Raw genomic sequence first — 24,695 nt, forward strand, 5'->3', positions numbered from 1 at the left:
AGCCATCAGACTACAAGGGCCGCGTCGGCCCGCTAACTGGGTATCCAAGGCAGCAGCAGCCACATCTGCAGGCTTCGTCCGGGGTGAGTCATCCACCACCTTCCTGAAGGTGGCCGGACACTATGGTTCTGTGCTGGCGTGTCTAACCTCTGCTCCTGGAGATGCCAACACTGTTACCACCTTGTGTTTAAGCTGCTGCTGCTGCTGCTGCTGCTGCTGGCGACTATGAAGCTAGTGCTCTATTGACAACCTGGGCAACTTTGTTAAAGCCACCTCTGATGTCGCATCAGAAACCTGCAGCTATCACTCCTCTGACTTCTGGGAATAAACTGCGTCCCCCACCTCTCCTTACCAGGAATTCACTGACCAGCTTGTGGAGACCACACCTGAGTTCACTGCAGAGAACCAGGTCCCTGCTGTGGCTACTCCCACCAAGTGTTCTTCTCTGAGTAAAACTGAAGTGAATTGAATGGGGGGGGTGGTATCCATAGGGGGTGGTATTCATAGGAAGGCATATTCCAACTCTAGGCAGCACCACTCCATCAAACACAGACCAAAGCCATTACAATACCCCTTTAAATCCGCTCTCTTCGCATCCTAAAAAGAAAGATTAAACTCTCCTATAACTTTGGGTTGGCTTCCTGTTGATGGTATAGATTCAGCGCTGAGTCAGAAATTCTAACCCATTCCACAGTTCCTGAGACAATTTAGTGCTGAGTCATATTTAATACTATACTTATGATACTTAAGAGCCTGCCGCTGACCACCAAAGAGAAGCGCGATCATGTTAGACCAGCCCACGAAACTGGCTCAGGGTACTGCAGAGAAGCATCCAATCTAAAATACCTGTGGGGAATCCTGGCAGAGAGACCCAGGAGACACTGAATATGATTCATCAGATTCAGCAACAGGAACCTGAATGAGCCTCATGAGGTAACAATAGTGGCAGAAGACTTCTAAAACTAATTGTGACTTTCAAGTCTTCTAAAACGAATTCTTCTACTATGGAGAACTTGACTTTGCTTAGCACCTCATCAAGAGGCCACCGGCTGTTTGCAAAGGGAATTGGTAAAACCATTATTGTAGAACAACTATTACTTGTGTTCTATGGTGATTGTTTCTGCTGGGATGGGATGAGATCCCCTCTGCAGGGCTGCAACGTTGTATTTGTTCACCTGGATGGTGATCGCATGCGTGCGTCTTTTATAATTACTAAATTTACACGTGCTTGTATACTTTTTTTTTGTATATACATTTCATCTCAAATAGGGTTTTCTTTTTTTTCAGGTTTACTTCTTATTCTCACTCGAGAGAGGGGAAGGGAGAGAGAAACATCAATCCGCTGTCTACTACACGCGTCCAGACTGGGGATTGAACCTGCAACCCAGGCATTGGCCCTGACTGGCAACAGAACCCGCGACATTTCAGTTTATGGGATGACGCTCCAACCAACTGAGCCATATGAGCCAGGTCGTTTTTCATTTATGAATAGAAGTATTCCAAGCTGCCTGGAGCTGGTTGATTATTCTTCAGGATCTAAGTGACGCCAAAGTAGAGGTAAGGAGCCCTCTGGTTCAACCTCTGGTGTGGTTCTAAGTGTGGCTGAGAGCTCTGTCTGCTGTGGCGCAGAGGTAACAGCGCATGAGAAGGTGAAGCCAGTATTTATTGTTTTGATTCAAGAATAATCGTACCAGCCTCTTGAGTCTTAAGAATAACTTCACCATGGGCTGAAATCACTCAGTGAGCGTTCATAGTGAGCCATTCAAAGACACGAGAGCAGGAAGTATGAGAGATGTAGGATGGTTAACCTAAAAATGTGAACAGGTACAGAATTTTGTTTCATTTTTTTGACATATTACTCAGGAGCTTGGTGAATGGGGTAGAATGAACGCACTTCAAAAGAAGTTTTCCAGCTAAGATTCCAATTCTTTGGGTCTGGAAGGTGGGGGCAAAAATCTGTATTTTTAAAAATAATTCCAAATGGGATTTTGTTTTGCTTTTCCGGATTGGAAGCCACTGGACAAGACACCGCCACTACTTCCCTTAGAAAGCCAGGGTCCCTAATACGCTCCCTTCTAGACCCCAGGCAGGCCTGGTTCCGTCTGCCAAGCTTATCCTCGGTGGGGAAAGAACTGCTACCACCTGCCAGCATCGAGGAGCGGTGTTTTTGTTTACCACGCCCAGAGCACTTGTGGGAGGGTGGGGGGCATGGTGGGAAATCAATGTGTAATTATATGCAAACCAGGATACATCAATATATTTATAGTGGTTACCTCTGGATAGCAGGTGATTTATTTCCCTTGTGTTTTTTTATTTCTAACTTTTCTACACTGAGTTTCTTATGTAATGAAACAACAATAAATAAGTGTCCAAAAGAATGATGAGAACAGACATCACATCCTTTGCTCTTGCCACAGTGCGCAAGCCCTTGTCCCGCCCAGCGCCCCTGCTGGGCAGCATGACAGCAGTCGGGGGAAGGGGAGAGGGCAGGAGGCCTCGGACAGGCCAGGGCTCCCGGCGTACATTCCACCCTGAGCTGACTGCTCCTGAAGGAAGTCCTGGGAAAATGCAAAAAACATCTCTACTCCTTAGTCCTTTTAAACATTTATTTACTGTACAAAATATTTACACTATCACTGCAACTGTCTGGCCCTTTCGCCTGGCCTGACAGAGTGGCAGCAGGGCTTGGTCTCTGCTGCAGTTCTAGGGACATGCGGACACTCTCCTCGGGGTCACTTGGGGTCACTTTTCCTTCAAAGACACTGAAATGCCAGAGGTTAGCTGACCCCGAAGTACCTGGGCCACGAGGGCATAAATAAAAGAACTGACCAGAATAAGAAACGTGAATACAAAATTGCCCAAAAGGTGACAGACACTATTCCTTCTCTCCAACATACTGTTCCTTTCCCCCCACACTGGCTAGTACCAAGGCAGGATTAGGGAGGGGGAAAAAAAAAAGGAAAAGGCCAAAGAGAGCAGATACACATCTGAACAGTTAGGAGAGTAAACTGGGAGAATAGAAAACCACAACAGTACCGAAGGGCTTCTTAAACAAAGACCCTGGGGCCAAGGACCACCACAGGGACGCAGCTGCCCCTGCTGGGTGGCGGCAGTGCCCAGGGTGCTTTGAAAAGTGCTAGGACCAGAGCTTAAAAGGACAGGTCTAGTCAAGGAAATCAAATCCAGCTCCAGCGTCAGTCTGCAGGGGGCTGCTGGAGGGGAGAACGCAGAGTCCAGAGGAGGAACAACAGCCAGAGACAGCAGGAGGAGCTCACCCGCCCCCAGCTGGAAACGCCCCTCTGGGCCGGAGGGGCAGCGTTGTGTTTCCCAGGGTGTGGCACAGCCCGCCTGAACACAGCCCCTGGGAAAACACTGGGGCAAGCAGGAGCACCTTGTCCTGGTCCCTGAGGAAAGCGGTGACCGTGTGTCATGAAGGACCCTGCATAGAGGCCCTGATGCTGGATCCTGGACCCCCAAATTGAGGTCAGCACCCACACCAAGAAGGACAAATGATAACTGCAAGGGAGTAAGGTCGGGCAGGAACAGCAGCAGCTCAGGAAGGCCTGTTCCCCGCGATCCCTGGGAACAGGAGGGCTCAGGCACGCTTCCAGGAGGCCAAGGCATCGCCGCAAGTCCCACCTCCTCTCTGGGCTCCGTACTTGCTGGTTTTGGCGATAGAGATGGCTTGTAATATTCTCAGAGTTGAATGCCCCATTGAGAAGGGTAGCTTGCAGCAAAGCCTTCTTAAAAAAAGAAATTTGGGGAAGTTGATGAGATTGGGAGTCTTGAAAATGCTTTCATTCAAATCATGATGAAGAAGGAGGTTGCCATCATCCAAGAGACAGCAGCAGGTTCTCTTTAATCCCCATGTACAGTGAAACCAATATCCCTTCCTCCCTCCTTAGTTCCCCGTGCTGGTAACTGACGGAGGAAGGGATGCAACCAGGATGGCCAGGGGTTTACTGCCCAACGTATCTCCTCTACCTGTGTTCCCAGTGTCCTGACCCCAAGGACCTGTGACAAGCACTTAAACTACTGGTCCCTTTTCCCTTGCCTCAGTGCTGCCAAGTGTTCACAGAGAACGCCAGCAAAGACAGAAGCAGGGATCATGGGATGCTATTCTTACAGTCCCAGTCCCTTGCTCCAAAATTTTCTTCAGTAGAAAGCTCTGCATGACTTGGAGGTAGGTGGCCAGGCCCAGCTGCACCTCAGTGTCAAGAACTCAGGGACAAGCATCAGCAGTCTTCAAGGCAGCCACACGCCTGGACAGACCCCGAACCTTGAAGGAGAATCACATTCAGCAGTGGAGGCTGCAGCCCAGCTATCTTTCACAGGCTTAGGGCTGTTTTTTTCACAGGCTCAAACTCAAGAAAAAGCTTAGACAGAGAGTTAATGACCATTGCTAGAAAAGCCTGCAGGGAAGCTCCTTTTCCAGTTCAGACACCACAGGAAACACCCTTTTGTGCTCCCAGTCCCCCCAGAGGTAGTCCAGCAGCACCACCCATGCCTGCTGCTGTGCAGAGGGACGAGGCCAAAGACGGTGCGCATGCGCCACTTCCTGTCTGCGCTGCTCCTGGCTCCTGACGAGGACAGGCACAACCCTGCCCGCAAGGGACTCGCAGACCTCAGGTCAAGTAGTGAGGGCCACAGGGGGGACCTCGAAGGAGCACAGCAGAGGAGGTTGACAAGGCGAGGACACCAGCTTCCCAACGAGAGCTGAGTCCTTTTTCGCAATCTCCTTCAGCTAATGAGGCAGCTCCCGCTACTGAGATCGGAGAACCAAGAGAAATTACAGCAGTGTAGTCCTCTTCTCGTGACTGAACAAGCAGCTCAGGTTGCGTACCGTGCCAGAGTGGCCTGTGGGGGGGTGGGCAGGGAGGGGGCAAGGGAAGGACAAGGCCTGTAGGTGATCAAATACTCCAGACGCTGGGCAGCATGCAGCAGCTCCGGCTGATGGTTACGTGTTGTGTCGGCATCCGTGGCTATGATGTCCGCTGCGTGCACCCAGGTGCTCCGGAAAGCACGAGAGCCGAGAGGAACGCAGGAGGTGTCAGAGCATGCCAAAGCCCTCACAGCCCTCGCTGATGGCCAGCTGCAGCATCCTGTGCACCTCTTCATACGAGTCATACGTAGGGAGGCACAGCTGGTTGAAACTAAAGGGCAAGGGGAGAGGTGGTTAACTCAGAAACACTGGCAAAGGCAAGGCACCCTTCCGTGCCGGCATTTAGGCACCTACCACGTGTGTGCAGTTGGCAGCGTGCTGTGGGTCGGCGCGGCGATAATCTGGAAGGAGGGACAGAGGGCGGCAAAGCCACCAGGCGGTAGCTGAGAGGAGCCCGTCGTGAACTGAAGCAGCCGAGCCAACTCCTCCTGGGTCAGACTGGAAACCACGGTCCAGAACCACCTCATGACCTGGCAGGAAGAACATAAGGCCGGCGTCACACCAGCATGTGGTCTGAGTTTGACCTGGGGCGTGGGGGTAAGGAAGCAACAGGACACCCCAAAGTGAGGCTGTGCCCCAGTTACCTCTCTGTGAGAACGCAGGTAGGAAAGGTGAGAACTGACAAACCTTCTAGGAGTTCGTTCTGCCCCAGAGTCAGGAGGGCAGCGGCCAACCGTTCGGTTCTCTTTCTGTGACTCTCCAAGGCCCTGCTCCTGTGGCGGCCGGCATGGTGGCCACCGGGGACCAGGGCTCCCTTTTGCCTAAACCACCACCTGTCTTTCCCACACACATCATTTCTTCCCAGCTGACGTGTCTGCTCTCTGACTCCTTAACTTTTTCCTTCTGAAACTTTTTCTTTACAACGTGACACAAATCCAACTAAAAACAATTCAGTCCACCCACCTTTTCTCTGAAATGCCACGAGCCACCAACCACCACTGCATGAGCTTTGAAGTCCGTCACACTGATATCCCCGGTCCCACACATCAGCAGCTGGAGGAGACAGTAAGGAGGTGTTAGTTACTAGGACAGTCAGAGGGACAAAGACTTAGCATGAGGTCAATTCCTGACGTTAATATGTGAAAATGTGGAATAAAGAAGGCACCAGGAAGAAGACAAAAGGCGAGGTCACAATGCCAGAACGCCGCTTCGGGAAGGCCAGTTACAGTAACAGGCCAGTGCTGCCTCGAGCAGCTGCAAAGCCGTGCAGGTGGATGCCTGCGGCCTCCTCCTAGGCCTCCTAAGTCAGAGTCTCTGGGAGTGGGGTAGAACTCGTGTACTCTGAAAAAGTTCCCCAATTGTTTCTGATGCATATATCTAAGAAGCACACATGTGGATTATTTTGAATGGAAACAAAAGACAGAAATGGCATTAAGTTGCCCCGGACAACTGAGTCTGCTCTGGACATGCGCTGGAAACGCCAGGGGGAAAGCAGGCCCTTTCCCTTTGATGAGGACCCTCAGTCCCATCGACATGTTCGTCGGATGGCCCTTCCTTTCCCCAGGACCCATGCTTCCGTGAACCGAACTTCTGCCACCTTCCTTCCCTTTGGCCCTGTCTCTGCCTAATCAGATAAATTTAAAAGCATGCCAAAAAAACAAGAACATTAATGAGATCTGAGCCCTAAACATTTTGTTCACGCCCTAATCTCGTTCAGGATCCTGCATGTTACTCAGCAGACTGTGAGCACTTACCCAATAGCTACAAAGAATGATACACCCTAATCGAGAGGTAAGAATAGCTCAAATTAAGCCTCAGGGGCCTGGGCTCCTTCAAAAAGAACTTGTTAAGCTAATGAGTGACTAAGAGCGGTATGTGGAACAAATGTAAGAGACCAACTGTGTCCTTCCTTCCTACTCCCTTTTACAAACTGTTATAAATGCTTTGCTTCATGATTAAAAATATGTGTGTGTGTATATATATATATATATATACACAAATATATGTACTGATTACAATGCAGTATAAATAAATAAATGATCAGTAGCTATTCCTCAGCCCCAAAAATAACAGCACTAGGTTTCTGTGAGAAACTTTAGGCTGAGAGATGGAGAGTTCATTTTGTTTAGATTTCATATCTAAAGATACAAAATGTGATCAAAATTGCACAAGACTTTGATTTTTGTTCTTGAAGACAGTTCATTTAGTAAAAATAAAAATTGTACAAGACCATCTGGAACTTTTTTGTTTTCTCATTTTTAAAGAACTTTCTCCCTACAGTTTGCAAAAGCATACTCTTCCTAAGGGCTATGGGGAGTTGAAACTAATAACTTGCATTATATGAATCATCTGTGAGCAGTAGGCAAAAAAAAAACTCCAAAATTTATTCTATTTTTTGCCCACACCTGATATGAACTTCAATTTTGCTACTTAGTGCCATTTACCGTCTTAGAGCCCTTTTTTGGTTGTTACAGAATCTGAAATAAGACTGTATCGACTGTAAGTGCTGTGGCCCCAAATTTGACACATGTCACATCTTTCGGTTTGTCTCCGTCCCTGGAACTCAGCGCCATGAGGGCAGGGACTTCATCTGATTCCCCGCTCTCTCCCCAGCGCTTCAGACGAGCGTGGCCCACAGCAGGCACTCAACAAATAGTCCCTGAACAAACAAACTCTACCGCTCCCTTAAGTCATCTTCAAATGTCAAAACTGTGCATGACACCAACATTCTTCAGTCCTCGCTCAACCAGTATCAATAATAGTTGATAAGTAACTCAATACTAATTATTATTCTTTCAAAATAACCAGTTATTTGCTGGTTTCTAATCTTCACACTCTAACTTTGTGCAAGCTGAAGAACAAGTCAGTACATGGGAAGAGTGGTAAAAATGAAACCGATTCCCACATAAAGGGTTTTCCCATCACATCTCCTAACAGAAAATACAAGAAGCTAGTTGCCTGGGCGTACGAAAATACGGCGTCAAGAATGGGGTTTGTGACTGGAAGCACTCACCTCGAGTTCATTTTCATCAAAAATAGCCAGAAGGTTCTCAGGGACCAACTCATTCAGGCCTGAAACAAAGCAGCCCGATTAAAACCATACCCACACCACGGACACAGGCGTTTTCATCTCCCAGCTGAGAGGAGACAGAATCTCTCTCACCTTTTAGGAAGTGCTCCACCTCCTCTTTCACCTGGCTGGCCAGCCGGTACTGGGCCAGCAAATTTAGATAGAAGATTTTATTCGCATTGGTGACTGGGGTTTGAGCTCCACCCGTCATAAGTTCCACAACCTAAAACAAGAGGCGACAGACAGACAGGGACAGGCTGAGGTGAGAGCTCAGGAGACGGCACCTGCCTGGGACGCCCCACAGACGCGGCCTCACTGAGGCCCACCACAGCCACCAGCTTCTGCGGAGCAGCCGGCTTCTCAACACGCTCGGTTTCACAGTTACTGAGCTTCATCCTTCCTACCACTGTCGCTGCATTCCACCAGCTACTATTTCTGAGGTGGCTGAGTGAGCCTTCTCTGACCTGGTCAAATAGCGGTGATACAATGGGGAGATATTATGGTTCCTTATTAGCAGTATTTTCATGCACGATCCAAAATTAAACCATTACTAACCTCTTTTCTTAAACCCCTGAGCCAACTGAGAATAAACAGAGCCAGAGAAGCAGTGAAGAACTCTTTTTAGGTCTTGATTCTAAGATGGCTTCCCTTACACTCTGCCCTTGCTGCCCCATGGGGGTCACGAAGGGTGCGTGATTATCAATACGATGGCATCAATCAGCGGTCCCCGTTTCCCAGTCACCGCTATTTTGCCCTCCATTTTACTGTGACTTTAGCTTCATAATTATCATTTGATCTTGTCTAACTCTACAATGTAAACAGAACTACGTTTGCATCAGAAAATCATACAGGTACAGTGTTTAAATAAAAGCCATTTATGTCACCCCCATCAAAGGTGAGGCGGGCACTGCCATCCCCTTCCAACGCGCCTTGTGCAGCGGTGCCTCGTGTCACTAAGTCCCTTTCCCACTGGAAAGTGCAGCAGAACAGGTGGGACCGAGGGGCTTACTGGTCTTTTGCTTCACTCAAACAGGCCAAGATCATAAGCGTGGGATGCAATGCCCAAAGCCATGCTACCCAATGTGGCTGCCGCTAGCCATAGGTGGTTATTTACATTTAAGTTAATGAAAATAAAATAAAATGAGAAATTCAGTTATTCGGTCACACTAGCCACATTTTGGGTGTTCAAAAGACGGCAGAAATAGAGAACCTTTCCGTCACTGCACAAAGTTCTATTAGACAGTGCTGCTCTCGGGGAGGGCAGGAATCATGGGACCCACAGGCTCCATCCTCTTTCTTACCTTTTCCAGTTGGCCTGATTTGTTATACTTCTCTTCTGCAAAGACCAGCTCCATCTCACTCATGTCATTGTTGAGGATGAAACAAACTTTAGATTTGTAGAATTCTGGGTCATCTGTTTCAAAGTACTGAGGAGAAAAAAGATGCAGAATGGAACATGACTACTCTTACACGGAAATGAAATTTAGAACTGCTTGGAACCACCCACCCCTTCAATCGTAAGAACAATTAGCTCAGAATGCTGAGACTGCAGAGTTGATGGCCAGGAGCCTCAGCAGAAAAGACACGCCTCAGACATTACCTTGTAATGCATACGCAGTCCTATGATCTGGGCCAGAAAAGAACGGGTGAAGCGAGCACGGACCAGCTGCTTGTAGGCTCCCCCTAGAGAGGACTCATAGAGACACTTGCCCACGAGCCGCCCCGCAAACTCGTATATCTTCAAGCGCAGATGAGCGGGGCGGTTAGGGTTGGGGTGTACCTGTCAAAGAAAGACATTAAAAGACTCTGGGCCATTTTTCTTCCAGCCTTGCTCCTGGAAGACCCTCTCTCCCAACTGCATTCCAAGAGAGCAAGAATGTCAACACCAGATCACAGAGCCCATCCAAACGGTGCTGGCCTCTCTGCAGCTACTGCTGAGTGACTGCAGGATAGAGGCAGGGATGGACTTACATGAGGCTGAAAAACCTTACATCAGGTTTGTGGAGTCATCCGACTGAGTATAAAAGTCCATCAGTGGATGATGTGATGCTTTGTCCCTAAACCAGCTCTTCTTTCGGCCAAAGTCTATTTGCTCCTGACATCTCTGCCTAGTCAAAGGTCTAATACCGAATCCAAGAGCTTTAGGTATATTTTGAGAAAGTGGCTTAATTATTGTTATTATTATACTTAGAATAGCCATTGCATTGTAATGCTTTTTGGTCAAACATTTATCTGTCTGCATTTTCTCTTATCTTAGAGATGAAATAATGAAGGCGAAGAGGAGGAAGGCGATCTCATCAGTTCATGTTGTAGGTATGGAAATTATGAAGAGGGCACAGGCTGTCGGATTCCCAGGTTCACAACCTCAAAGCCCTGTCAGTCTATCCCTTTACAACATAGTTTACACTGCCCACCCACCACGGGGAAGTCACAGACTCACTAATGCTTGGTTGTTGTCACTGAATCGGGTGAAGAGCTGACTGGTGGTATCAAACAGCGCTTTGCAGATTAACTCAAACCATTCGCGGCGAGGCCCTCCCCAGTCCAGAGCTGAAAAGTATAATAAAAATAAAACATCACCCTGGCCTACTACCTCTTACCATGTTTGCTCATTAATTCATTGTTTTATACTCTCCACACTCCCTCCATTCCATTATCTTTGTGTTTCCCCCTTCCAGCCCACCTAAAATGTGAACTTTTAAAAAAATCCCACCCCTTTCTATAGGATTAAAGGTCACTAAGCTAATATCCCCTAGAGTGGAAACACGGGACATCAGAGATGCAGGAAATGGACATTTCTCTCAGTTCTACAAAGGTTAAAAGCTTGCCCTTCTGGTTCCAACTCCCAGAATTCTCCATCCCTGTGTGTCTGTGCTGTACGAACCCCACCAAGTCATCCAGCCGGTAAGTACCGCCCTTTTATCTTGACCCATGATTTTTCCCTCGGAGAAACAAGCTGGGGAGTGTTTGAGGGGGTTTTGTCCTTTTGTGCAGAGAAGGTAAGACGGAAAACAGGAGTGAAGAGGAGAGTTTAAAAAGATGAATATGACACTTCAAAGCTGACCTTCTTCATCCTGGAAAACCACTTCAAAGTTCTTGCTCCAATCAGAGATGGAAAAATTCCGAGTGGCTTTCAGAGACTAAAAAGCAGTGAAAGGAAGGGAAGCATCAGAACACTGGCCGGCACCTCTTGGGTGTCAGCAACAAAAACACGAGAATAATGCTATCTGTTGTCTACTAGTTCTTGGAGGCAACTATTACTCATAAATCAGCTTTAATACCACCACCTTGTATTTTAAATGCATGTGGCTCCAAAAGAGATGTAAGGTTTTTAAAAATAATCCAATTCATCTTTACACCACTGCCTTGTTGAAAATTTGAAGCTGGCTTTTCTTTTTACAACCTTCATTTTATTAATGAGAAAACGCTTAAAGAACTAAAAATGGCTCAGATTAGTAAGCTGTCAGCAAGAGGACCAAGGAGTCCTGGTTTTCACAGTTAAGCACAGTCTGTTTGCTAGACGTCTATATCCGAAGACTAGGTGTAGACGGGGAGCTGCACCGCGTGGAGAACGAGGCTGGGAAAAGGGGTTTCCAGTCACACCGACCAGAGCCAGACACCACAAACACATGTGGGACCGGGACCAAGCCCTCTCACTCTCGGGGAATGTAAGAGCTATGCCAGTGTCTGTGCAGTGGAGACAGACACACGTCAGGTGCTCCTTTTCCATCAGACCAGGGTGACAACAAAAATCACTGCCCTCTAATCCGGCAAGAGCGCTCCAGTCCAGGGATTCAGTAACCAGAACTCTCTTCTGTGACAACTACTTGCACCTGCCCTACACAGGAGTCCATGAGTTTATGCAGGAACTAGCTCAGTACGGATTCTAAAGCCAATGTGTCAACCAGCCTCCAATAAATCTGACCCAAACTTAATATAATCAAACAGAAAAACAGCCATTAATAGATACGTTTAAAGAAGAGAGGAATTCAGGTTTCATGGAAAAGATTACCTGCAGAATATAAGCAGATACCAAAAGAGCTTTCTAGTTGGAAAACTTTAATAACTTTTAACAGAGATGAAACTTACTCACCGATTCCAACAAGGCATGTCTGCTGACCTTCAGGGTGACCTTTGAATGTGGTCTCTTCATATGTACCTGCCGAAGTTCCCGCTGGAAAAAGTTCACCTTGTCCTGAAAGGTCTCAGAGCCTCCTGAGGAGCAGCAAGACTCATCGTGACTACAAGACGTCTGTGCAGGCCACGCCCACACCCTCGGGCACCCACACCAGCCGGGGTCACTGCCTTCCCTACTCAAACCCCTGCCTCACTTTACCTATGTTCTTGTGGAGGGAGCGGATGAAAGTGGCTGCTAGGATGTTCCTCTCCTTACAGCTGAGCTCCACAGGAGGCTGAATGCCGTCATCCACCACCAGTGTGAGGAGCTTATGGACAGGGTCGGGGCCAAGGTATGAAAACTAGCAAAAGGAGGAAAAAAGAGTTCATCTATAAAACCCTCGAATCCAGCAAAAAACGCCCACATCCCCACCCTTCTGTACCAGCCACCCAAAAGCCTGTTTTCTCCAAATGAGTGCTGCCAGGGGCACATCTCCCCGTTTTTGTCCTCAGTGCTCTGTGAGGCAAACTGTTTCAATGACCTGAGTCACGGATTGCCTTCAGTAAGGACCACGGGCAACTCCAGAGGCCTCCCACCAAAGCACACGAAAAGGAGTAAAGCAGCAAGGATATATGAAACAGTAAAGGACTGCCTGAAGTGACTGGGCAAACTGGGTGGAGGAACGTAATTAGCCTTTAGATTCCAAAAGCTCAGAAGAGTCTAAAAAAATTTTTTTAACATAAGAGAATACCGATTCTAAAAGAGCTTCAGCACACTGGCACGCCCACCGCGGAGCAAAACGACCAACACCCTCTCCATTAACTCAGGCTTACGGGAAAAGGTAACCGTTGGAATATTCAGATTTGCTTCTAAATTCCTGACTCTGTAAGCACATGTCTTTCTACGATATCTGTATTCTTCATGCCATTTCATGAGGGCGTGACACAAAAAGGCTGACATATTCCAGAGCTGACGCCTGTTCAGCATGCAGCAGACGTAAGCTCCCACTTACTTTGGTCCCTGGGCACACGCGGAAGGTGTACAGGCGCCAGGGGATGATCTTCAGGTAGAACTCCTTCACCGAGAACTGCTGGAGGGCAGACATGCAGAAAACGAAGTGAGTGACAAACAGAAAGGCTCCGTGCGGTATCGGGGCTCAAACAGCCAAGTCCCTACCTACGCTTCTCATGATAACCTTTTCCTCTACGGAGAGAGAGACGATTTAAGTCAGTACTGAGACTGAATGAATAGCATCACCCTACCGAAATAGGCAAACTAAAAATGTGACTTTGGCAGTGCAGCTTCACACAGAGGCATTCCATAATCTTAACACTCAGCTCTCACTGCCATTTGTAGACATCTGAGCTCAGGTTTTCCCTCTGTGAGTAGAGAACACTGCACCTAGAACCAACCACAATCTGCTTCTGCTTCGGTGCTGTGCAGAGAGACTTCCGCCCAGTTGGCAGACAGGGAACACCTGGGGCCCACACCCACTGCTTCGCCCCTGCTTGAGTGGTACTGAGGACTTGTCGGGGAAGAGGGAGTCGGGGAAGAGGGAGTCGGGGATAGAAGGCTGATGGGGGTGGGGATGAAGTCTCATAAAAATTCATAAAAATCTCTTATATGAAAGGAAAGAAGGATCTCTTTATGCCATTTACAAAAAGGAAAAAACAATGCCATAAATTTTTAATCTAAAAAACCCTGTTATCTGAATGTGTGGTAGGTCAGATTTTTTTCTTGATTTTTAAAATCTCTTCATTAAAGAAAATTTCACACACATACTAAAGAAAAGGGCATAACGAACCCATCACCAGCTTCAACAATTACCGATTCATAACTGACCCTGTCTCATCTACACCCACCAATTCCCTCATTACCACTCCCCCGGCCAAATCAAGGCCTGATTTTAAATGATGAATGCTGCAGAGCAAAGTGTTCTGAAGGAGAACAGAATCGGAACTCAGTTTTGATTATGAGATTAAAGGGATGTAATGGGATGTTTCAAGGGTCTATTTTTCTGAGGTGTAAATGAATGAGCAAAACACAAATACCAAGAAGAAAATCCCTAACACAAAGCATCTCTTAGCTCAGGGGCCTTGGGAAGTTCACCTCCTTGCCTCTGCCAAAATCTCTCTTCCAACCCTGTAGCCCGATGGTGACATCCATTTATTGTGGTTTCACAAATCACAGAATGAAAGACCAGATTGTTTTGAAACAGCACAAGGGGACACCAGTAATTTTTATCCTATGAGAAATTTTTAACGGTTAAAGTTGCTTTCTTTAAAACGCTAGGAGCCATGTCTTGAACACTCTTCCCAGGAGCACCCAAAGGGCAGAAGGCCGTAGGTTCTCCGAAGCTCTGAGGCCCCTGATGCTCCGGACAGGGATTTAACCTAGTCCAGGCCAAACACCTGCGGTGGGAGAGGCGGCACAACCCGCCGCTTCCCTTTGAGTAGCCTCTCCCAGTGTCCCAGAAACTCCACCCGTCAATGAGCTTGCCCCCGGCTCTCAGACTGCTCTGTGGCTTTTGTCACCAAATCCCAGTTACATGCAGGCTCCGGCAGGGGGGATTCTGAGGCAAGAATGGGAGTTCCAACCTTCGGTGACACGTAGCAGTACACCTTCTTCGGTTTCTTCACCTTCTCGGGGGTGAGGCATTCAGAAGGCGAATCTTCGTCGTCCTCCTCCACGGCTGTAGAAGGCCGGCGCTGAGAAGAGCTCACGTGCATGGGCGGCAGGTGCCACGGCGTGCTGGCACAGTTGGCGGAATTGTAAAGATACGCCTCGAAGTAAATGCTCACTCCCGAGGTGGACACGTTGCGTTCAACAATATTCTTCTCATTCTCTGAAACAGAGCAAGGAACAAAGTTTAGAGGAGGAGCCGGAGGAGAAGGAAAAAGTTACCCAGCACTAGACCTTCAGTCCACCGGATTCTAAGCTAAGTTTGGCTCAAAGGGCAAATGCTTCTGAGGGCAGTCAGAAGAGTGCAGACGTGCAAAGAACAAATCACAGCTTTTCGTTCAACTTACCACTTAAGACAATAATGTCAAATTCACCATTATTGATTGGCTGATTTTGATAGGAAATGCAGGCACGGAAGCAGCCACGGGAATGCAGGGTGAGTCGTAAGAACACCTGGCAGGTTTGCTTGTTGGATGTCACTGATTTCTCAAATGAGACGCCAGTATGCTCTTCCTCCTGGGGACCGAGCTATAGGAGGAAAACAAAACATCACTAAACATACATGATTTTCTCTATTTGCACATTAATTTACTCTCCACAGAGAACTTTCCTGTCTGTGAGCTACCCTAAGCCTCCCAGTTACGAAGGAGATAGGTATTTATCAGACGGAGGAAGGCCAGCACGGAAGTCAGAGGGAGAGGGGAGGTGGAAGGGAGCGAGAGAGGGGGAGATGACAGGGAAGGGAGCCACAGAGAAAGGAGAGAGGCGGCTCACCTCATGGATGGACACGCTGTAATTGTGCTCATCTCTCAGGGACGTGGAGTTGTTGGTTGGGTTGTCATACTCATCTCGCGGCACTATTTGAAGAGTGTGTGGCTCCCCACAGGTCAGCACAAGCGTAGAGAAGTGGCACACGATTTTGGTCTTGGAGGGAACCACCGTTCCTGGAATAAAGACGACAATGGAGGCTGACATCTCGAGAGGCGCTGCTCAGGTGCGCAGACCGCCCAGCCGGGGCTCCTGCAGAGCGGGGCCTCCACCCCACTCCCAAGGACAAACACCACCATTAAGAGGCAGAGAAGAAGAAAGAAAAGAAAGAGATTAATTCCAATAAACTTTGGGGACTTGTTTTTATGAATTCCTAACCACTGCAAGCACTGAAAATGAGGAAAGAACTTGGAGAAAACTGAACTGGGTTACGGACACAAAGCCTCGAGTCCTACTTGAAATCTATGTGTCAGACAGGCCTTAAAACTAAGTGCTGATGATCTCGAAACCAACCAACCAACCAACCCCTAAACACCTAGGTTCAGATCTAACAAAACATACACAGGATTTGTATACTGAAAACAGTACGATGCTGGGGAGATAAACAAAAGAGGTCTAAATAAATGGAGAGATGGATCATGTTTATGAACTGGAAGATTCAACACAGTAAAGATGACAATTCTCCCCAAATGATGTAAAGGTTTAACACAATTCTTATCAAAATCTCAGCAAGATTTGTTGTAGGTTTGGACTATATTATTCTAAAATGTAAATGGAAAGGCGAAGGGTCAGGAACAGCTAAAATAATTCTGAAACAGAAGAGGAGAGTGGGAAGAGTCAGTTTACCCAACGTCAAGACTTATTATGTAGCCACAGTATCAAGACTGTGGCGCTGGTGGAGGGACAGACACGTGGATCAACGGAACACAGCCGAGAGCCCAGAAACGGCTCCCCATAAACACGCCCGACTCACCCCGACAAAAGTGCACAGGCGGCGTAACAGCGCAAAGGCCGCCGCTCAACACCACACATGGAGCTGGGCAACTGAACAGCTACATGCAAAAAAGTAAAAATTTAAAAAAACCTTGACCCAAGCCTCATACATAAAAATGAACTAAAAACAGATAACCTTAAATAGAGAATGTAAAACTATGTAACTTTTAGAACAAAATAAGAGAAATCCTCCAGGATCGAGGAACAGTGAATGAGCTCTCAAACACTGAAACCATGAGCTGCGAACGGAAACACTGATGAAACTGACTTTATCAAAATGAAAAACTTCTGCGCTGTAAAAGACCCTGTTATGGGGATGAAAAGAAAAGCTAAAGCTTAAGAGAAAATATTTGCAAACTGCATTCTCTAACAAAGGGCTAGTATGTAGAAGATATAAAGAACTCCCAAAACTCAAAAGTAAAAAACAAAAAAATCTAATGAGAAAATGGGCAAAGACACGGCACATGAAAAGACGTTCAACATCGTCACAACCATCAGGGACATGCAAATCAAACCACCACACTCACCAGAGTGGCTACAATGAAAACTAGCAGCAACACCACAGGTTGCCAAGGATGTGAAGAAACTGGGTTATTCACACATTGCTGGTGGGAATGTAAAATGCAGTGTCAAGAAATGAAAACTTATAAGCACACAAAAACTTGTACATGAATGTTCATAGGTTTATTTGTAAGCCAAAACCTGAAGAAGACCTAGATGTCCTTGAACTGGTGAATGGTTAAACAAACTATCATACATTCGCAACATGGAATTCCTGCTCAGCAATGAGAGGGAACCCACTTCTCAAAAACCTGGATGAATCTCCAGGGAATTCTGCCGAGTGAAAAAAAGTTACGTAACCAAAAGGTTATATACTGTATGATTCCATTTATATAACATTCCTGAGATGACAACATTTACACAAAGGGAGAACAAATTAGGGTTAAGAAAGAGGTGGGTGGGAGAGGAGACATGGGTGGGGCTTATGTAAAGGCAACATGAAGGACCCCCTGGTGACAGAAATGCTCTGTCTCTTGACTGTATCAGTGTCAACCACCCGGCCCGTGACATCGTACTACATTTGTAAGATGGTGCAATGGAGGGAAACTGGGCCGGGGTACCCCAGAGCTTCTGTATTATTTCTTACAGCTGCTTAAGAATCTACAATTATCTCAAAATAAAGAGTTCAACTTTAGTTTGAAAGATAAAAAGGAAAATTTTATCCTTTGCGAGAGCACGGACAGACCTGGAGAGCATTACGCTAAGTGAAATGAAGCAGTCAGAGAAAGACATGTGCCATACGATCTCACTCACATGTGGAGTCTAGTGAACAAACTGAACTAACAGGCAAACTAGAGACAGACTCATAGATGGAGAGCAGGGTGACAGCTAAGGAGCGGGGAGGTGAGGGGGTGGAAGGATGGAGCAAAAAGGAAAAAGGACTCCTGGACAGCAGTGTGGTGACTGCAGGGGGGAAGAGGGCTATAAAGGGGACAAATGGTGATGGAAAAAATAGGATAATAAAAATAATCACCTCTAAAAAAATAAATAAATGAAAAGGCTGGTACATGGCCTGAGGACACGAACTGTTCTCCACTGGTGGCAAGGAGCTGGGGCCACGATAACCCCTGTGGAAAGGAGGCTGGGAGCGAGGCCCTGGCACAAAGAGTGCGGTGCAGAGAGGGAGCTGGCTCGGGAGCCACCCTGTTCAGAGCCTTCCTCTGTCCTAACAGAAAGGACACTGAGGACTAGTCAAGCAAAGATACCCAAATCTTCTGAAGACATCTCTCATTATGGTTGGATCCCAAAGGGTTCCCAAGTTCCTACCACTTCTGTAGATGTCAAAATGACACCCTTGAAGGAAGCCGAGGCGGGAAACACAGGACAGAGAGGACCCTGACACGCTGAACGGACGTCCTTCAGAAGCAGGGGTCAGAGAATACGGTTTTAGGCTTCACGTCACTGAGCACTTATTACCTGGCACTAGGGACATGAAGGGAAGAACAGTAGAGACAGAGGCCTCCATTCTCAGACACCAGAAGCTTGAGCCGACACTCTGCAGTGAGAACACACTGGCAGCAAGGGTGGGATTAGGGTCAAGGTCGTTTCACTTGAAAAGGTTTCAAAACTCAGAAAAATTTACCTTTTGTCTATTCTGGCACCCTTACTCCTTAAGAACAGGCTGATGGCCCAACAATTCCACTCTTAAAGACACAAAAACGTGTGTCCACACAAAAATGTACAAACGTTCACAGCGAAATTATGCATAGTAGCCAAAAGCAAAGACCTCCAAATGTCCATCAACTGAAGGACAGATAAATAAACTGCAGCATATCCATACCATGAATATTATTTGGAAATAAAAAGAAATGAAGTACTGATTCATGCTACAGCATGGATGAACCTTAAAAGCATTTTGCTGAGGGAAACCAGCCAGTCGAGAAAGTCCACATACGTTAGGATCACACTGGCGTGAAACGCCAACAGTAGAGCAGCAGCCGCAGTGAGCAAACCCAGGGGCAACAGATTGGTGGTGGCCTGCGGCAGGGGGTTTGGGGAGAAGGGGGCGTGGCGGCCAACGGGTGCCGGATCACGGGTTGATGAAAATGCTCTCAAGTTGAATGTGATGATGGTTGTACAACTCCATGAATTTAAAAACCATTAATTGTATATTTTAAATGGATACATTTCCAGCCCGTGAATTAAATCTCAATAAAGGTGTTATTTTTTAAAAGGTGCTATTACTAAGGTAAAGGGAAAAAAGGAGGGAGGGACGGAAAGAAGAAAGGGAGAAAAAAAGAACGTACCGGGCTGAAAAATCTTGTAGTAGGGACTGTAGGCCACGTTTAACCCACCGAGCTTCACCGAGATCTCGTATCGCCCAGCCTTGCGCACTGTGAAGGCCACCTTGACCACGTTGGAACTGGGCTCCTGGAGGACCTCCTGGGTCACGGGAATCTCCACTGCTAGCTCAACATGAGAGATGTGAACCCTCAGTCCCACGGGCCGGTGTGCAGGGAAAGGCTGGCCATTCTTGTAGAATAACTGCCGTGGGAAGAAGGGGAGCGCGCCCATGAGCAGAGGGGAGAGCATCATCGGCCGTCTAACTCCGAGGAGTGAGGGGAGGGAGGAGGAAGCTGCTAACGCCCAGTACCCACCCCCTCCTGCAGTCCTGCAGACACAGGGAGAAACCAATTCTCTCAACAATTCAAAGAAAACCATTAAATTGTGAACAAGTTCTTAACCTATTTTCGAGGACAGGGGTAAGATATACCATTAAATGAATTTCAACTTGACTTTTCTGAACCACAAATGCTGCCTCCTCCTCTTGTCATGTTCTCACCGCTGATCCAAATGTAAAGTCAGTGGGTACCACTGGCGTGAGCGAACTAAAGCCCCAGGCACGGCGAGGGGCATTCAGGCTATCAGGCCAAGCGTAATGCTGTAGTAAAATCATCACAGGGGCAGCAAACTTTTTCTAGGACCAGAGAGTAAATATTTTTGGCTTTATGGGTACACACAGCTATTCAGCTGTGGTTAACGACTCCGGCACAAAAGCGGCCTCAGGCAACACAGCAGAACGAGCAGGTGTGGCTGTGTTCCAGCAGAACTACTTACAGAGACAGGAGGCCTGCCTGGCTTAACGCTTAGGCCAAACTTTGCCAACCTCTAGATCTGCAACACCAACCCTTTTGAATAATACCGTTCTTATTTTGAAGAGGTAACATTAAGCTTTATACTTCTTCAAAGCTAAGCACCCGTTAAAACCGAAATGATAGAGAAGTTCGTGACTCTTCAGATATTAACAATTCCCAAGCTCCTAATTCCCAAGTTCTGGGGAGGGACCGAAAAACAAAGAAAAATGTTCACATCCCAGGCCAGCACCACCAACAGACCAGACTGGGCTCCGGAAAACAAGGGACTCAGACACCCCAACGTGTACGGAGACAGAAACATTCCCTTACATGCACTCGGAAGGCCATGCTGTGGCCCACCTCATAGGGGTCCTTCCAATCCCAGGAGACTTTGCAAGACCGGGGATCCAGGTAATTTCCCCGCACGTAGTCATAAATGGTCCGGTCCCCTCGGCGCTCACGGTCCTCATTCTGGAGGAAGCTGACTACACGTGCGGCTAGCTCAAAGAGGAACTTAATTGTGAAGAAGAATGCAACCACAGATACTGTGATTCCACCTGTGGGAAAGAGAGAACACACCTGCGAGTTACACATTATAGCTTCTCGTTATGGGACAGGCTAGCCATCTCTCAAAAATTAAAGGAAGTCAGGAAGAGACAGTCAGACTTCGACAGAAACACTGAACTGGGTGGACCATTGTGGGTAAAGAGAGGAATGTATACGCCAGGACTGACTCAGACACAACTGTCCTTGGGCCAAATCCCACCCAGTGCCTATTTTTGAAAATAGTTTTATTGGCACGAGGCCCCAACCATTCATTTACATATCGTCTAGGGCTGCTTTTGCCCTAAACTAACAAGAGTTTGGTAGCTGCAACAGACATTGTATAGGCTGGGAAGCTGAAAATATTTACTGTTTAGCCCTCTATTAAAAAAAAAATCTGTCAACACTTGCTCTATACCATGGATCACATGTCATGCCCACGCCCACCCTCCTGCAGGTGCTGGGCTCTCACAGAAGTAGTGAAAAGAATGTATGTTTCATTCCTGCCATTTGGAAGCTTCCCACTCCCTTGTCCACGTGGCCAAAGCCCTCTCCAACCCCCGCTAGAGTTTGGGGTTCCCTCTTCTGGGCTCCCTCAAACTCCTGTACATTCATCTATTATAACTTTTCTTCCCCATGACCATCTGTCTCATTGCTCAGAGTGTGAACTTCTTGGCAGATTTCTGCCTTATCCAACTTCGACTGGGCAGGAAACAGTGTCTGGCACTGGCTGTAATTACTCAATAAATACTTCCCAAATGAATGAATTCCACTGCCAACTCTGTGAAGGTACTTTCCGGCACAACTGGGATTATGTCCAAGTCTATTTTCAAGGGGAAAAAGGATAGACAGGGAGGCAAAGAGGATGTAAGCATCCTCAGCAAAAAGATAACAGAGTTCTTTCCATAACGTACCAATAACGTAAAACATCAGGTCCCTTCAATGCCAACAGATAGCCGAGGATCACAGCTGCAACTGCAAAAGAAAACTTGTTTAGTTTATTCTCCAACTCTTTCTTGCAGCCATTTCAGCTTGACAGGTGCCCCATGACATATTTCAGACAAGCAGAGCCTGCATCACTCCTCCTAGAGAGTTCTAATCTACCGACCACCCGAGGAATACCACAAAGAGCCACTTGCTTTATTGCTAATTACAAAATGCAATAACATAGCTTTCATCTTCTTAGAGCCAAAGCCCCAAGATAGTTTCCCTCCCCAATGCAAATTGGTGCTAATTAACACAGGCAAAGAGGAGAATGGAGTCACTTTCCCCCTATGTTTGCCTTCTGGAAGTAATTCATCTAAGTAGAAACAGTTATATAAAAATGTGGATTTTTAAAAGCAAGTATTATCATCATCATGTTGGCATTACATAATTAAAATGAACTCTGGGTCATTCCAATAACAAGCAGTTGGGCATGTAAGAGAAGTCATTTTTGGCTATTACCAATCAGATAAACTAATGGGCCCCATGGAAGATGCGCTCAGCAGAAAGGTCAAGGACGGGAACAAAAGGAGAAGACCATACTTCTCAACCTAAGTGACGCCTGCCAAGGCCACAACAATTCCAACGGGGCTAGGGTTTGAGGGTAAACTTTCACTGTTGTTAAACTTGTTTCCAAAATAAGACTTCAATCGTCATTACTCACTTGAGCCAGCCAAGGTAATGCCAAGAAAAAAATGCAATACAAGCGTATCTTATCACTGACTTTTGACCTTAATTTATAAACTATGTATGCTCTCTATTCTACAATGCATTGAATTCACTCCTTCTTTTAGGATCAATATATATCAAGATTATCAATATTTTCTCAACCCAGAAATTTTTATAAGCACTGGAATGCTACTTTAAAGACAAGACAGCTGAACATTTATAGGCTCAGATTTGGGAGGGACCAAAGCATCTTTTTTTTCAAGAGGGTACACTTTTATGTCTGATTGTATGAAAACAAATTTATGAGCGAGACATAAAATGGCATTAGTTCCTTTGACAACAACATACTGAACGGAATCCACAGAGAACAGGCAGTTTGAGGAATGGCCCTGTCAAATTTCATAGAAATCTCTGTTTAGGCTAAAGTCCTTCCAGAAAAGAAATCCACGCAGGGCATATTAGCAATTATATGGATTAAGCTGCTCCCAAAAGGGTCTATTATAAAGAGAAAATATATAGACCCAAAATGTGGGATCACAATTATTGAGTCTCCTTCCCAAGTAAGTGTCTCATGTCCAGGGACCTATGCTGGAAAGTGGCTACCACGTCTCAGCAAGCATCTGTCTGCACCTTACAAGATGTGCTGGAGGGCTTGGCCAAAACTGGCAGTGTAACTGCTGTAGGTGCTCCCTCAGAGTTAGAAGCCATCCAACCTGGTCCTGGATGTGCAGCTTCTAGTCCTCAGAGAGGTTACTAACACTCAGCAGAAAATGCAGGACGCGGGGCTTATGTTATAGAATTTATGGTCTCGAGTCTCTTGCTTCTTGATGGAATAAGAGCAAGGCCAAATTTATGGTGCATGCCATAAGGGCTGGCACAATTTCTGTGTACCATCCCTGACAATGACAATGGTTTCCGAAAGAGGCAGCCTGGAGACCAGTTCCACGGCTGTACTACTGCGACCTGTCTAGGCTTCAGTGCTGTGTAGGGAGTTGAGATTTAATCATTTCGATGACACCATCTCCTTTAGTGTGACAGGACTTTAATATACTCCCCACCGCTCTCAAGACTGTGAAATCAAACAGTATAAAAAGAGTATAGTACAAAGGATGAGGGCAGGAACTCTTAGAGCTCGACTACCTGGGTTCAAGTCCATTCTCTGCCACCGATGGTGCGGTCCTGGACAAGTTCTTTAATCTCTCTATAGACTGCCAGTTTCCTTATCAATCGAATGAAGATAGTATCTGTGTGTATCTAATTAGGGGTGTTGTGAAGATTAAGTAAGTTAACACATGTAAACAGCCTATAATAGTGCCTGGCACATAGTGAGTTCTCAGTTTTAATTATGGTTATAATTATTAATAGCAGTAGTAGTACTATCACTACTCCTTTGCTTTAGAGCCAACAGGAGACTCCAGGCCTCTCTACTGGCTCACACTTGGGTGGGAATGCATCAGAATTACGCAAGGCATGGCGTCTCTTACCGTACTAAAACTCTCTGCCTACACAGGCATTCTTTGTACTCTTCTAATTTTATGTCTGAAAATTCTTAAAATAAAAAGGTTCATGCTAAAATAATCCATCTAATAAATACAGTGTAGAACAGCCACAGTCTCAGTCCGCATGAGGCTGGCAGTATACTGAATTTGACCTTGTTGAGTACTTGTCCACTTTCCCCCACTCTCAACCAAATCACCACCACTGATCTGGATTACCCAGACCTTTTCCGATAGGTCAATTCTACATTTCCTTTCCAGTTCCCTCTATCATTTAAAAAAACTCAACATACCAGTTACTACTTTTTTCCAAACAACTCATCTTAAAACCTGCTTGTGAGCAGGGAGTTAGCTCTGCCAATCATCACTCATTGATCTGACCTTTACAAAATATCCCACTTTTCTACCATCGCTCTCAAAATCCTCCCCAACGATATTTCCCCATCTGCCAATTTTACCCATGGTCCCACTCTGAACTCACACTTTCCCTTCTCTGGTTCTTCCTGAATGTGGTCACAAAGCCTCTCCACCGTTGTCTTTTGAGTACAGGGTATCCTTTCAGGGTGACCCCTCAAATCTCTTTTCCTCCCGATTTCACCTCTTCTGTAGGCATTTTCTGCCCTCTTACTGACCCTGTCATGCCGTCTCTGCCCTGTCTCTGCTCCTGCCCCACCCTACAGCACTCATTCTCCTTGGCCCTATCACCCACAATACCTTATTCATCCGACAATCCTTCCCAGCAGTTTTCAATGGGTGTGCTGCGGAAATTTTTAAAACACGCGATACCTGACTATTTAGTCAGGGGCACTGACCTCTTTTTCTTTAGACTGTCCAATAAAAACATGACAACAGCCAA

General features: G+C 46.7%; 1 protein-coding gene across 2 annotated transcripts in view; it reads right to left on the reverse strand.

Annotated features, from left to right (window-relative positions):
• Positions 1-2,255: 2,255 nt before the first annotated feature.
• The window catches only part of AREL1 (apoptosis resistant E3 ubiquitin protein ligase 1), a 37,905-nt gene continuing 15,465 nt past the window's right edge, over positions 2,256-24,695 (reverse strand). Inside the window, exons 3-20 of one of the 2 annotated variants that reach the window (XM_045822877.1) lie at positions 21,605-21,665; positions 20,478-20,704; positions 19,320-19,557; positions 15,526-15,695; positions 15,099-15,279; positions 14,667-14,914; positions 13,082-13,156; positions 12,289-12,430; positions 12,046-12,167; positions 11,017-11,092; positions 10,393-10,502; positions 9,553-9,732; positions 9,254-9,379; positions 8,046-8,175; positions 7,896-7,954; positions 5,846-5,935; positions 5,237-5,412; positions 2,256-5,153 (exon numbers count right to left, since the gene is read on the reverse strand). In XM_045822877.1, coding sequence (XP_045678833.1) covers positions 5,051-5,153; positions 5,237-5,412; positions 5,846-5,935; positions 7,896-7,954; positions 8,046-8,175; positions 9,254-9,379; positions 9,553-9,732; positions 10,393-10,502; positions 11,017-11,092; positions 12,046-12,167; positions 12,289-12,430; positions 13,082-13,156; positions 14,667-14,914; positions 15,099-15,279; positions 15,526-15,695; positions 19,320-19,557; positions 20,478-20,704; positions 21,605-21,620 — 2,469 coding nt within the window. In that variant the 5' untranslated portion in view covers positions 21,621-21,665 and the 3' untranslated portion in view covers positions 2,256-5,050. Of the gene's footprint in view, positions 5,154-5,236; positions 5,413-5,845; positions 5,936-7,895; positions 7,955-8,045; positions 8,176-9,253; positions 9,380-9,552; positions 9,733-10,392; positions 10,503-11,016; positions 11,093-12,045; positions 12,168-12,288; positions 12,431-13,081; positions 13,160-14,666; positions 14,915-15,098; positions 15,280-15,525; positions 15,696-19,319; positions 19,558-20,477; positions 20,705-21,604; positions 21,666-24,695 lie in introns of both variants that reach the window. The other variant, XM_045822876.1, reaches the window with a different exon arrangement.

The sequence above is a fragment of the Phyllostomus hastatus genome, unplaced genomic scaffold (genome assembly GCF_019186645.2).
Source record: "Phyllostomus hastatus isolate PE091 unplaced genomic scaffold, TTU_PhHast_1.1 phas_scaffold_501, whole genome shotgun sequence".
Classification (NCBI taxonomy): Eukaryota; Metazoa; Chordata; class Mammalia; order Chiroptera; family Phyllostomidae; genus Phyllostomus; species Phyllostomus hastatus.